Source organism: Electrona antarctica, assembly GCF_951216825.1.
Source record: "Electrona antarctica genome assembly, chromosome: 6".
Taxonomy (NCBI): domain Eukaryota; kingdom Metazoa; phylum Chordata; class Actinopteri; order Myctophiformes; family Myctophidae; genus Electrona; species Electrona antarctica.
Window position 1 is genome coordinate 20,120,757 of NC_136811.1, and position 15,087 is coordinate 20,135,843.

The window sequence follows — 15,087 nt, forward strand, 5'->3', positions numbered from 1 at the left end:
CTCTCTCTCTCCCCTCCCCCCAGACGGTGAAGCGTGACCTCATCCTGACGTCTAAGTTTGTGTATCTGATTGGTCGAGAGAAGGTGAAACAGGGCCCGGAGAAAGGTCAGATCAGGGAGGTTCTGAAGAGGAAGATGGACTTGGACCAGATCCAGTCTGTCTCTCTAAGGTACAACAAGTCTGTCTGTCTGTCTGTTTTGGTTTTCAGTCAGTCTTCTGGATAAAAAAAATATTTCGTTTTTGTCATATTTTTGTCTTAGTTTATTTTTGTCTGCAGTCTTAGTTTTCGTCATAGTTTTGGGTGTGCTGCGTGCATTTCTTGAATCTTGAATCTTGAATCTTGAATCTTGAATCTCTCCTGTCCTGTCCTGTCCTCTCCTGCCCTCTCCTCTCCCGCCCTATCCTCTCCTGTCCTCTCCTCTCCTCTCCGTCCACTCTCCTCTCCGTCCACTCTCCTCCTGTCCACTCCCATCTCCTCCAGTCCTCTGCAGGATGATATGTTCATCATTCATGAGATGCAGTACGACAGTGTTCTACAGTCCATGTTTAAAACAGAGTTCCTGAGTCTGTTGTACAAACGCTACGAGGAGAAGACACAAAGGAAGCTATCGCTCAAATTCAACAGCATGTAAGTAGTACTGTAACCACACCATTGGTTCTTAACCTTTTTTTTTGTACCAAACGAGAAGCATCTTATTTTTTCGAGAAGCATTAAATAAATTATCCCACGATTTTTGTAACCTTTTCTTTTCACCAAGTGTCAATTGTCTAATGTAATCCTAGGCGCTACACCCCCTCTGCCAACCTGGGGGGAGTAGCGGACTGGCCTCATGCTTCCTTCAATACATGAATACACGCTTCTTTTCACCTGACACGGGGGAGTTTCCCCGGTTGGATTTATATTCGGATACATTTACGTGACTGTAAAGATGAAACGGAAGTGGGGGTCACATCCGCTTCAATCTGGGAACCCATCGGCAAAGAACTGGAAAAACGGCGCCCTCTGTTGTCTGTTTCCTTTGAATTTGCCTCTGGGGGCAGGCCTCAATAGAATGTCTATAACAGGATGTTGTAGGGCCCACCCTCGGTAGCGCAGCTCAGAATCTGTTCTTGCGAGATTACATCCGCTTTATCTCTTGATCATTTTCAGAGCTTCTGTTGCTCCAGACTGTATGACGGAAGCATTTGCAAATTGTGGGAGGCAACTGTCTGTCTGGCTCCCCATTCTACAGGCTGGAGTTTAAAGTGAAGAAAGGTGGTTGGGGTCCATTCGGGTCGGCTGGCTCCAGACAGATCCAGTTCCAGGCTGGTCAGGGAGACGAGGCGGTTCTGAAGCCCAGTGGTAAAGTTCTGCTGGTCAGCGTTGGACCGGGTCTGCCCAAGAACTCCCGTAAGTCAGCATCAGGGTCAGAACTAATAGCTGGGGACCAGAAAACGACTGTTCAGTAAAGCAACAGTGTCGTGTATACAAACATTTTGGTGAATGGGCAACATTTCTTTACTTTCTTTTTTTCAAAGATTTACAAAAGATCACTACTTAAACCCAATATTGTTGCTGTCGGGCAGAATCCAACTATCTCCATTTTTCTAAATGTGTGGTATTGAACACTCTTTACATCTGTGTGTGGGTTGTATTGAACACCCTTTACATCTGTGTGGGTTGTATTGAACACCCTTTACATCTGTGTGGGTTGTATTGAACACCCTTTACATCTGTGTGGGTTGTATTGAACACCCTTTACATCTGTGTGTGGGTTGTATTGAACACCCTTTACATCTGTGTGGGTTGTATTGAACACCCTTTACATCTGTGTGGGTTGTATTGAACACCCTTTACATCTGTGTGGGTTGTATTGAACACCCTTTACATCTGTGTGTGGGTTGTATTGAACACCCTTTACATCTGTGTGGGTTGTATTGAACACCCTTTACATCTGTGTGGGTTGTATTGAACACCCTTTACATCTGTGTGTGGGTTGTATTGAACACCCTTTACATCTGTGTGGGTTGTATTGAACACCCTTTACATCTGTGTGTGGGTTGTATTGAACACCCTTTACATCTGTGTGGGTTGTATTGAACACCCTTTACATCTGTGTGGGTTGTATTGAACACCCTTTACATCTGTGTGTGGGTTGTATTGAACACCCTTTACATCTGTGTGTGGGTTGTATTGAACACCCTTTACATCTGTGTGGGTTGTATTGAACACCCTTTACATCTGTGTGTGGGTTTTACAAATTGAACCAGTGAAAAGCTGACTAAATCTCCTAACTCCAATGGATCCTTTTCCATCATTGATTAGAATGATAAAGTAACACTACTTTATCCTCTCCTTATTTATAAGAGTCTTTGCTGACAGAGAGCTCGGGGTTACCTCCTGTTTTCTTTCTGTTTTCCTCCTTGCTTTCTTCCTGTTTGCAATGTGACTGACGGCCTCTCTGCCCAATAGGACCAACCCGCAGAGACAAGCGTAAGAGTCGCTACATGGGCAGCCAGGCTCCATCTACCGGCTATCAGTCCAGAGGTGAGCAACTCACTCATCTATTCACCCAACCACAGACTCATTTACTGACTCTTCTATTGACTCATCTATTCACCCAACCACAGACTAATTTACTGACTCTTCTATTCACCCAACCACAGACTAATTTACTGACTCTTCTATTGACTCATCTATTCACCCAACCACAGACTCATCTACTGACTCTTCTATTGACTCATCTATTCACCCAACCACAGACTAATTTACTGACTCTTCTATTGACTCATCTATTCACCCAACCACAGACTCATTTATTGACTCTTCTATTGACTCATCTAGTCTACTGATGAATCTATTGTCTTGTCTACTGACTCTCGTATGGATTCACCTAGGCAAGGAAAGGCCTTTGTATTTGTATAGCACATTGCAACAAAAATTCAAGGCAATTTAATGTGCTTTACACAAAACATCAGGCGAAGAAAACACAATTATAAAATGACATTAGGATGCAATAAAACAAAATAAGTAAAAGTAACAGTGTAGAAGAAAAAGAAACAACTCAAACAGGCCAGCAGTGTTCTGGGAGTTTGTTCTACATACTGTATGTGGTGCATAAAAACTAAATGCTGCTTCCCTATGTTTATTTTTGGTTTTTGGCACAGAAAGCAGACCATTCCCAGATGGGGGGTTAGGGGGTTTATGATATCGCACAAGATCAAAGCTTTATAGACCTACTGACCCTCCTTTTGACTCACTGACTGGAACACCTGCTGGCTCTTTACCTAAACCCGCAGCTGCCAGTAGAGGTTCATGGTCATCTCCAGTTCTCCACCTGGTACCCATGGATCTGATGTTTTGAAGCTCCTCGATAATCCCCTCTCCCATTTTTTTCTAGGCTGAATGGCACCAACGCTTTTTTTTATATATATATTTATACTTCCTGGTTGTCACTTGATTTGCATCAATAATTATAAATTATGACTATATTTAATATTCTTGCACCTTGACCAGAACCAATTCCTATATGTCACACTGCCATTAAAACCTCTCCTCTCAGCCCAAATCCAGCCAGCGTGTCACACAGGGATTTGAATCGTGATCCTGGCGACCTTTGCTGCGTGTCACTCCCCATCTCTCTCTCCCCACTTCCTGTCAGTCTACTGTCCTATCAATATTTGATATTAATTTAATGAAGGCATAAAAAGCCCCAAAACCCTCTCCTCTCCTCACCCCTCCTCTCCTCTCCTCTCCCTTCCCAGACTCTCCCAGAGCAGCAGGAGGAGGTGGTAGAGGAGGTGGTAGAGGAGGTGCAGGTAGAGCTCATCAGAGAGGTTCTCTCCTGCGTCAGCAGTCCAGTATGGAGCAGCCCACTCTGCCGCGCCTCGCGGCCGCACACTCCCGCCAGAACCAGAGGAACGCACACGACCAGGACAACTCCTTCATGGACGTACCTGACCAGGGCGTGGCAGGGTGAGGACCTGCTTGAAGCCTGTGTTTTCAAATTCATTTTAAATGTTACGATTTTACAAATCTCTAAAAAAGAATATATATATATATATATATATATATATATTTTTTTACCTAGCCCGGTTTGACCCTGGTTGCGGAAATCGCAAATTAATTACATTTTCCGTGACCGAGGTGGTTTACCAGGCTAATCTTCACCTATGACAGGATGCTAATGAAAGTGGTTACTTTCCAAAGAGTTTTTTTCCAAAGGCCCATACTTCGGAGGACGTAAGAAAAAGAATCAACCTCACTTTATGTAAATCATGTTTGCACACTGCCACCAAATATTTCGTCCATATAAAGTTTTTTCGGACCAGGGTCGATTTTATCAGTTTTCCGCAGCGGTCTAGTGAGGTCTAGTGGGGTGTTGGTGACAAGGTGACAGCTAGTGATAGCCTACTACTTTCGGATCTGCAAAACGCAGCAAAATAACGCACCAGTGTGCAACCTTTATATGTATATGTTTATATTTTATGTGTATTTTTGCCTTTGTGTGTAGTCTCCACCGTAGACTTTCTAAGGAGGTGAAGCCGCTTCCAGGAGCAGGTCGACCCAAACCAGCGCCGAGACCCAAACCCCGGGGTCCACAGTGCAGAGCGCTGTACGCTTACGACGCGCAGGACACCGACGAACTCAGCTTCAACGTAGATGACGTCATCGACATCCTCACCGAAGGTCAGTGGTTGAAAAAGTGTAAACACCAAGGGCTATATCTTGCCCGGCGCCACGGGGGGTCAAAATGGGTCATTGGCCCCTTATACGGACCATCTTGACCCCCTAGTCAAGATTTATTTTCAAAGGCTGCACGCCACTATCACTATCTGTCCAGAGACTCCAGACACTTTATTTATATGATTGTAGTTGTGATTTGTACCTGCAAGGCAGGTTTCTGTCTCAATAGGATCTCCTACCTAAATAAACTTCAAATTATAATTTTGAGGTCAGGATGACAATGTTCTGCAGTTAACACCGTCCTATCAAATGGTAACGCCCAGCGCTCAGGACGGAGATTAATAAAAGGACGGAGATGTATTGATATCAAAACCGATCGCATCGCTCCACAGGCTGGGAGCGTCTGTTGTGCAACATTTCATTTGGGACGTCATCGAAAATGTTCCCCCCCATTTTAGGGGATGAGACCGAAAATCTTAAAACGTGAATAACTCTTTATCTAAATCATTCCGTCCAATTCTAAGCAAAGTTTATGTTTTAGACGGGCCATCGCGGTCCCGTCACTAGTCGCGTTAGAATTAATCATACCTCCCGCTGTTCGCTTCGGGAGTGTTTTGGCTACATCAAGCTACTTCAGCTACATCCGGGATAGCGCCTGGTGCGTCGCTAAATGTGCTCCATTGCTGTAAATCACTGGGCACTCTGATTTAATGGTCCTAAATACCCCAGGCCGTTCGTGGTGTTAAAGAAGGGATAATGAGCAGACAAATTTGGAACTGTAACAGGCACCCGTAGCAGCCTACATTTAACGGCAGTGTCGTAAAGCTCACTAGATACTATGATGTGCATTTGTACCGGTCTGTATGAAGTTATCTGTACCTACTACCTGCTAATGATCAGTAAAGTCACGTAAATATAAAATCATTGTCCAGGCTCTTCAATACATTACATGGTGTCAGAAAGTAAGTTGGAACGTGGAAGAAGTAGAACGCGATTGTTACATGAATATAATTGGTAATTGTGTCTCCACAGATCCGTCAGGGTGGTGGTACGGTCGTCTCAGGGGAAGAGAAGGAATGTTCCCTGGAAACTACGTAGAGAAGATGTAAACAACTCCATGCATCTCCTCTGTCCTACTCTCTGTTCCTCTTCTCTTCTCTCTATTCCAGGGGTCTTCAACAGGGGTCCTGGGACCCATAGGAATTCCTCAGTGTCTACAGGGGGGCCACCAAATCTTGTACCGTAGAATTCCTTTTCTGAGGGGACCATTAGCCAAAAATAGCAGATCTACAACCTCAGCGTGAGTCGCTGTGAGCTTGTAGATCGCCGATCCGAGAAACATAAAACATGGATATGGATAGTAGCTTTGTCCCGTCGAACCACGTTTTGTTTGAAACCACAGCTAATCAGCATCATCACTTCTCACAGATCTCAGTGATCCGATCAATTCAAACAGTATTGATCACTCAGGGAGGACAGTTCAATAATGTTTAACTAGCTGATCTACAAGCTCACAACACGTCGCAATGTGATACTGTACATTGTGAGCATTTTGTTTTTGGAGCAGTGTTAAAATGTAAATGAAAGCGATGTTGCTAAAAGTATAATGTCAGGTTGGTATACAACTACTATTTCCCAGATAATAGAAAAGGAAATGCTTTCTATATTATATAAACACCAACTTCTTGTGCTTTAAGAGGCATATACATTATTTCCTCAGATATTTCATCATGTTTGTTATTTTGAAAAACTTTATAGAAATGGTCTATTTTTAAAGAACATATTGAAAATGTGTTTAATGTTGAGAACCACCAAGTGATAGGAATCTTTCAAAACGCTGATTTATTCTGTTCTCTTTACCGTGGTGGACAGTGATGTTTCTACAATCTGTATTTGATCGCATGTAAAATATGAAATAAATCCTATGAAATATTGGTTGTGCCGTTTAGTTTACAATACCAAAGTCATTGTACAACGTAACCAATTTTATACATTTATCTGGATTTTTTAAATGTACTGACAAACTTGTGTTGACACTTTGAATTTGATTATACTATAATTTGGCATCAAGGTATTGGATCTAAACAATCGAAATGTTTAACCCATTATGGGGAGACAGATGAAACTGCATTACCCAGAAGTCCACACAGACGGTAATTTCCTTTTGCCTAGTTCTGGTGTATAATTTTGCAATAAGCGCATCTTGCGAATAGCTTCTAAAATGAAATGGCCTTTAACAAGTCTGTGGAGATTAGACCATTAAAACCAAGAAAAGCAGTGTCATTTTAGATTTTGGCTATTCAAAAATAGCAGATCTACAAGCTCACAGCGCCGCACTGCGAGCTTGTACATCTGCCATTTTTTTAAGTATTATCAATTTTATTTACCACATTTCTTCTGATCACAAACATGTTTGAGTACAATTCTTTGATTTTAAGATGAGTTTACTATACAGAAATGTTACAGCTTACTTTTGGTAAATTGACTTGAGTGTAGTATTCAAAAATAGCAGATCTACAAGCTCACAGTGCCGCACTGCAAGCTTGTACATCTGCCATTTTTTTAAGTATTATCAATTTTATTTACCACATTTCTTCTGATCACAAACATGTTTGAGTACAATTCTTTGATTTTAAGATGAGTTTACTATACAGAATTGTTACAGCTTACTTTTGGTAAATTGACTTGAGTGTAGTCAACATAGGGAAAGAATGAGGACCCAATGATTAGTTTAAAAAGAACTTTAATTAAAGCAAGCAGTCATATTGCCAGCGGTCTCGTTGCCGCAGGCCGCCATTACCCAAGTCTTCAATTTATCCCAAGACGTTTACGGTAAAAGTCTTGGGATAAAAGTTTTACCCAAGTCTGCCCAATTGATATGCATGCGGTTGCCGATTCTGAGAGGCGTTCCTCTTCTGCCGTCAGTGAGAGTCGTGTTATTGGGCCGGCCACTCATGTCGCTGCCGTCGGTTATGTTGTGCATGGGGTTGTCGTTCAAAGTCATGGGGTCGGTGGCGGGCGGACTCATGTTGCTAGCGAGCAATCCTGTAAACAGAATGAGAGTTAATTCACAGGGGGAACAGCCAAAGAACCAAGACTGTGCAAAGAGTCAGTGCACCAAGAACAAGATTGCTAATGCATCCCATTGCTGCCACCATGGAAGGAGAAGTGCTGCTGCCTGCTGATGCAGCAGAGGTTGTCCCACAGCTGTTCATGATCAGCATTAATGAGTGGAAGAGTTGCTCACCTGTCTTGTTATTATTTGGATGGGAAAGTTTTGACTATTATAACATTTATTGTTAAAGTTAAATTTAGATATTGGTTTTGCTTATAGGTTGTTAATGGTATGGTCACATATTATCAGAATAAGATAAAACAGTGCACATCCTCCAATCTTGGTGCTGAACTGTTATCACAGCAGGGAGGACGTTTTGACCCGTATTGGTCTTTCTCAAGTATAAATGAGATAAAAGCTGCTGTGATTGTGAATAAACTTACCTGGAGCATTACAAAGTGAGTTGCGAGCCTTTGCTTTTGTTCATGGTTACATATAGCCTAGTAGCCAAAAAGTGAACCCGGACATGTTGAGTACACCAACGTTTTATGTTAGAAATGTTTAGTATGGGTCCCCAGCATGTAAAAACTGCCGGATGCTAACTTGCATATGTTGAGCAATTTTCATAATTGGCATAATATGTGACCATACCATTAACAACCTATAGAAGGCAACATATTCAAACTAGGGGGTTTTCATGATGCTGAATCCATTCCAAGCATTAGTTTTGCAAAAAAACACGCATTGGGCTTAAAACGGCCATGCCCATCCCCAAATGTGCTGACATCATCAATTTGTGATGACGGCATTGGCCGTTTTTAGCCCAATGAGTGTTTTTTTGCAAAACTAATGCTTGGAATGGATTCAGCATCATGAAAACCCCCTAGTTTAACATGTCACATGCTACATAAAGCATGATGAAATTTTGAATATTTTGCCTTCTATAGGTTGTAATTGGTATGGTCACATATTATGCCAATTATGAAAATTGCATATGCAAGTTAGCATCCGGCAGTTTCTACATTCTGGGGATCCATACTAAACATTTCTAACATAAAACCTTGGTGTACTCAACATGTCCGGGTTCACAATGGGGCTCTATGGGCTGGCTACTAGACTATTATGCCAAATTGCTCAATATATGCAAGTTAGCATCCGGCAGTTTCTACATGCTGTGGACCCATACTCAACATTTCTAACATAAAACTTTGATGTACTCAACATGCCTGGGTTGAGTGGGTTCACATTCTGGCAAGTGGACTTGCAGTCAGGACAAATAGCAGCGTTTTTATTCTCAAGACTATTTAAATGGCATAAAAAAAACCTCAGATTTAAGATGTGTTTAAAGGTATTAGCTAGAAGGTCCTGGGTTCTATTCCCGCTCGGGATGCTGGGGGCGTGTACCCTCCCCCGCGTCATCAGTGCCCATATACCCGAGGCGGGGTGGCCGGGGTGGTCGGAGTTTGCATGTTCTCCCCGTGTCCCTTAGGGTAGGTACCCTCACATGTTCTCCCCATGTCCCCTAGGGTATAGGTACACTCACAAAAAACATGCAGTAATCCTGGTCTCTAAACTGCCTCCCCCTGGCCAGCCGGGGCGCCTGATGGAGGGGAAAGGAACTGGTTGGAATAACGTGTTCCTTCCATGCGTTACGTCCAACCAGGGAAATCCCCCCCTGTCAGGTGAAAAGAAGCAGCTTGGACTCCTCATGCATAGAAGGAAGCATGAGGTCAGTCCGCTGCCCCCCCAGGTTGGTGCGGGTGTGTAGAGCCCAGGATCACATTAGATAATTGACACAGAGGTGAAAAATGGGTTACAAAATTGTGGGATAAAAAGAAAAAAAGTAGTAGCTCTGTGATAAGTAATTCACTCTTTTAAGGGCATTTTATTCTCTTATAGAGCACCGAAGTCCTGACGTCACTGCCCTCTACTGCCAGTAGAGGGCACTTTTTTCGTGTACTTTTTATTTGCATTGTAATCTCCATAGGGGGATTTTAGATCGCCTCATATAAGAAATGTGTTTGAAAAATAAACCAATCACCCCAGCCGTTTCACTCATATGGATATGAAGCATCGACTGAAGGTGGAAATGTACAAATATACCCAAAGAGTAACAAAATAAGCGTTAGAAACGAGTCAAATTACGTTTATTTTTATTTTATTGATATTTAATGTTTCGTGGTTAGTACGAGTCGAGTCACCACCAGCTGAGCTTACGTCAACGAGGAATCTCAGGAACGCAATGTGTTGACAGCTGGGCGTGACGTATATTAGCAGCGACATTGCCTTCATATGTAGTTTCAAGGCTTTTGCGGCGACATTAATTCCATTTTCTCCAGAAACTGGCTGTATCAAATATGAATGGACATCATTAACGACGCACAGCCACTCCCCTGACAGAAAGGCCGGGGTGGTCGGTTTATTTTTCAAACACAGTTATTATATGAAGCGACCTAAAATCGCCCTATGGGGATTTCAATGCAAATAAAAAAATACATGAACCTGTGTGTTGGTGCCCTCTACTGAAAGTGACGTCAGACTTCGGTGCTCTATTATATGAGCCAACAGACAGAGTTTACCTATCAACAGCACTGAGGGCACAACTGTACCTACAGTAAGTACTTGCTTGTATTAGCACAATGATATGCTGCCAAAAAGTCATAACCATATTGTTGCCTTTAGGGAAACACACGTTGTAAAATAATCCCTGTTGACCCAAAAGCTGCAAACATTACTTTTTTGTTTGTTTGTTTTGTAGAGATCGCAAGAGATTTGACATACAAACGTTGTTTGAAGCAGCGGGCAGCGGGGATGTCATGAAGCTGGTCGGCCTTCATCAGTACCTGAAGAAGAACATGAAGAAACTCACCAACTCAGAGTGTGAGACACACTGTTGTCATACTGTAGTTCAACAGCTGTTCTCTCTCGGTTGCCATATATCACAACAGTCCAATATCCCAAATCACAGACAATTTCCAGTCTAATAACATGATATAATATTGATACTAGGGATGTCCCGATCACGTTTTTTGGCTCCCGATCCGATTCCGATCATTTGAAAATGACGTGATCGGGACAACCCTAGTCATAAATGTAAACAGAGGTACAGTCAGACATCAAGGCTAAAGCTCTGCCATCTCACCTGGACATGTTGGCGGTCCAGGAGGTGCAGGCTTACACATTTCATTCCACCGAGCAAAACGCTGAAACACAACCAGATGACAACGTGTTATAGAGCAAAACGCTGAAACACAACCAGATGACAACGTGTTATAGAGCAAAACGCTGAAACACAACCAGATGACAACGTGTTATAGAGCAAAACGCTGAAACACAACCAGATGACAACGTGTTATAGAGCAAAACGCTGAAACACAACCAGATGACAACGTGTTATAGAGCAAAACGCTGAAACACAACCAGATGACAACGTGTTATAGAGGTTATCATAATGATGATGATTAAAATATAATAATAATAATAATAACTAGAAAAGTGTGGTTGCCGCAGTCGCTTACATAGGCCCCTCCTACTAATATTTGCTACAACCTCTGTCCAAATTTCCTTGAATCCTTGACTCTCTTGAAAAGTAATTTGAAATTTTCTATAACGCTTGAATAGTTTGGTCTTCTGCCCCTGCCACAGAATGTATGTCTTTATAAACTATTTCGTCAGTCAGTCAGTCAGTCAGTCAGCCAGTCAGCCAGTCAGTCAGTCAGTCAGTCACTCAAAATCCCCATACAAGGGGAAAGCCCCCATGTATGGTGCCCAGGTCTCGTGACATCAGGGATGAGAGTAAATCAGGGATCATAGTAAATGTGACCTGTTGTCGCAATTAAGCCCATATATGGAGATCCCTGATGTCATCAATATTAGTATATGGAACCTGGCTGTTAACATATACAGAACCTGTTCTGACATTCCATATGTTGATCCTTCCCATCCATCCTTCCTCTTCGATGTCTCCCTTTTGACTGATACCTGTTCATTTAAACTCTAGACGGGCCCGCCCCAAAGTTATTTGTGCAGCCGCGCCTGAAAATCAAACCCTGTACACTCAAGACACTGCCCCCGCTGCCACCCTTAGATCTCCATATATGGAGCTGACCTGTTCTGACATTCCATATTATATGTTGATCTGATCTCATCAAACCCTGTACACTCAAGACACGCTCCATATATGGCCAGTACACGCGACCTCGCCCTTTAGGCGTCTTACTGGTAATAATACCCACAGACACACACACACACACACACACACACACACACAGTAATGTGAAAAGGTATTTACCCCATCCTCGTCACTTCTGCGAACACAGTCGATGGAAGGGCGTTCTGGACACCAGCCACACACCATGCACCGTACCTGGAGCAGGCAGACAGACAGACAGACAGACAGACAGACAGACAGACAATCAAACTGCTTCACTGCAAAAATAACTAGTTAATTTGATTGGTTCATTCATGACCGACACAACAACAGCACGTTCTCACGGTAAGCAACACAGCTATAGCAACCCATCCCTTTTTTGGCTTGTGTGCCTTTATTGATAGTTACAGTGAAGACGGACAGGAAAGACAGAGGGAGAGACATGATGCAGCAAAAGTCGTCTGGAACGCGTGACGCGCTGTCAGGCCAGAGCCTATATGTGGTATGCGCTGTCAGGCCAGAGCCTATATGTGGTATGCGCTGTCAGGCCAGAGCCTATATGTGGTATGGACCACTAGGCCAGAGTGACGCGCGTCAGGCCAGAGCCTATATGTGGTATGGACCACTAGGCCAGAGTGACGCGCGTCAGGCCAGAGCCTATATGTGGTATGGACCACTAGGCCAGAGTGACGCGCTGTCAGGCCAGAGCCTATATGTGGTATGGACCACTAGGCCAGAGTGACGCGCTGTCAGGCCAGAGCCTATATGTGGTATGGACCACTAGGCCAGCGGGTGCCCTATAGACCCTTTTATACTATTTCAATTCAATTAAATTCAAAGGAGCTTTATTGGCATGAGAAAACAAACGTTTACATTGCCAAAGCAAGTACAATACAATAAAAACAGTTTAAAATGGGGAAAGTATATACAGTTGGAGGAGGTACAGCATTTTGTAAACAGAGCTATGTCACATTGCATCGTTATACACATGTTATAAGAGGGTATAAAGGTTTTTTTTAAACAAATTCTTTGCAGTCACTTTGGGACAAATGGCAGCATTTCTTTTCTCAGGACTATTTAAATAGTATACAGGAAAAACTCAGATTTAAGATCTGTTTGAAGGTAGCAGCTAGCTCTGTTTACATGTGCAAGGTCCAGCGGTCTACTTGGTACAGATAGTCAGAGATTAAAATAGGGTGCATCCCAAAACACAGTTTATAGTTAAGGGATGCAATAAAACAACGACCTCTGCATCCACGGGACGCACTACTGTACTACTGAACTGTTTGTTTTAGTTATTTTGCTAGCTTTAGTTATAATAATCATTTCTTCTGTTTTCTACATGACCACATTATAAGTTAACCACATTCAATGAAATGGGAGTTAAATGCTGCAATTTGTAAAAATGGCACAAAAAAAAGACTCCTATAACGTCGTTGAAGTGGGACTCATAAAAATGTATTTCACACACATACCATCTTTGTTCTTTTCAACGGACACTCAGGGCGATGTGTCGCAGATCCGCTAGCCTTGCCACAGGTCGTTTCCCGTAGACGCACGTCTATCCTCACTTGGTTGTACGAGATCTGCAAGAGAACAAGAAATGAACCAAAAAGCATCAATTTATCTTCTCAGGATGGACATGACATGAACACTGTATATGTGCTACAATGATGTCTAGAGACCATGAGCAGTTGAGACGAATAACGTCCATAGTAATTATCCATGGTGTATAAATGATGGTCGGGACAAATAGGCCTTTTCGGGGAGAGTTCAGAAATAATACATTATGGACTTAGATGTTTATTCGTCTCACCTGCTCAGTTATAACCTTTAATGTGTGTCATCACAATGGGTGACAGAAGCACAGTGGAGTGGGTGGGGCTTAGCGAATGGTTAACCCATTTAGGCCTGACCTCGAAATTAAAAAGAAAAAATCTTCTAAATCCTCCAGTTTTCTGAAATAAATATTTTCACAATTTTTCAAAAATAGCAGACCTACAAGCTCGTAGCGCGCCACTCGGTGGCGCGCTATGAGCTTGTAGATCTGCTATTTTTCAATAGCTAAATTATAACATAATGTTTAAAACACCAAAAGGGGTTCCCTCCCCCCAAGAATGGGTTTGACTTTAAAAAAACTTTTGGTCATTTCATCATCTACTCAGGCTGATGTGAACACCCCGGGCAGTTCTTATGTGAACACCCCGGGCAGTTCTTATGTGAACACCCCGGGAAGTTCTTATGTGAACACCCCGGGCAGTTCTTATGTGAACAACCCGGGCAGTTCTTATGTGAACACCCCGGGCAGTTCTTATGTGAACACCCCGGGCAGTTCTTATGTGAACACCCCGGGCAGTTCTTATGTGAACACCCCGGGCAGTTCTTATGAAGAACTGCCCAATAAAATGACCAATGGTTTTTTTTAAAAGTGAAATACCCCTTTAAATTCAAGACACTTCAATACAATATTATAGGACATAATGCAACAACATCACCTCCTTTATTGGACCCATATAGTCGAAGTTCAGATGGCCGTTGGTCAATCCCTGGTCGTTCCCTGTCCTGATGGCCCGGTCCACATACGTCTTGAGTTCATCGGATAGTTCATGATAGTTTGCTGTGTCTGTGACGCAGACCACAGCGCTCAGCAGGAACAACGTGGACGCAACAAGTCTCCTCGTCATCCTCGTCTTCTCCCAACAAACACACACACCTTCAGATGGAGGACGGTGGAGTGCATCTGGTCACTTGGTCAGACCTTCTTAAAGGGCAGCAGGTCTCGCGGCGTCAGAAGGTCAAACTGCAAAGAGCAGCGGAGGTTTGGCGTGTTGTTTGGTCATCGCTTTCTCCACCAGCGTCTGGTCGTCACAGTCCAAACTCTGATGATTGATCTGTCAAACATTGCGTTGTGATCTATCAGTAGATCACAAAGGCTGTGCAGGTAGACATTATATAATTTAAATAAAATATATATATAGGGGATGGATCTAGAAACTGTTGAAATGTATACGTTTAAAAATAACCTGCCGCGCTACGAGCTTGTAGGTCTGCTATTTTTTAAAAATCGTGAAAATGTGGCGCAAAAAGAGAGAAGGTTTTTAACTCAAATCTTTGCTTCTGGGGGGGGGGGGGGGGGGGGGTTCCTGGAACAACATATTTTCAGATGGGAATCGGTGGCCAATTACATATAATCTTGGGGGTCCTTGACATGAAAAT

At 43.0% G+C, this 15,087-nt stretch overlaps 1 protein-coding gene across 1 annotated transcript in view; it reads left to right on the plus strand.

Annotated features, from left to right (window-relative positions):
- Positions 1–6,601, plus strand: part of myo1eb (myosin IEb) — a 28,583-nt gene extending 21,982 nt beyond the window's left edge. Inside the window, exons 21-27 of the mRNA XM_079504241.1 lie at positions 24–169; positions 482–628; positions 1,233–1,390; positions 2,453–2,527; positions 3,745–3,955; positions 4,494–4,669; positions 5,699–6,601. Of these exons, the coding sequence (XP_079360367.1) occupies positions 24–169; positions 482–628; positions 1,233–1,390; positions 2,453–2,527; positions 3,745–3,955; positions 4,494–4,669; positions 5,699–5,775 (990 nt within the window). The 3' untranslated portion in view covers positions 5,776–6,601. The remainder of the gene's footprint in view (positions 1–23; positions 170–481; positions 629–1,232; positions 1,391–2,452; positions 2,528–3,744; positions 3,956–4,493; positions 4,670–5,698) is intronic.
- The last annotated feature ends 8,486 nt before the right edge of the window (positions 6,602–15,087 follow it).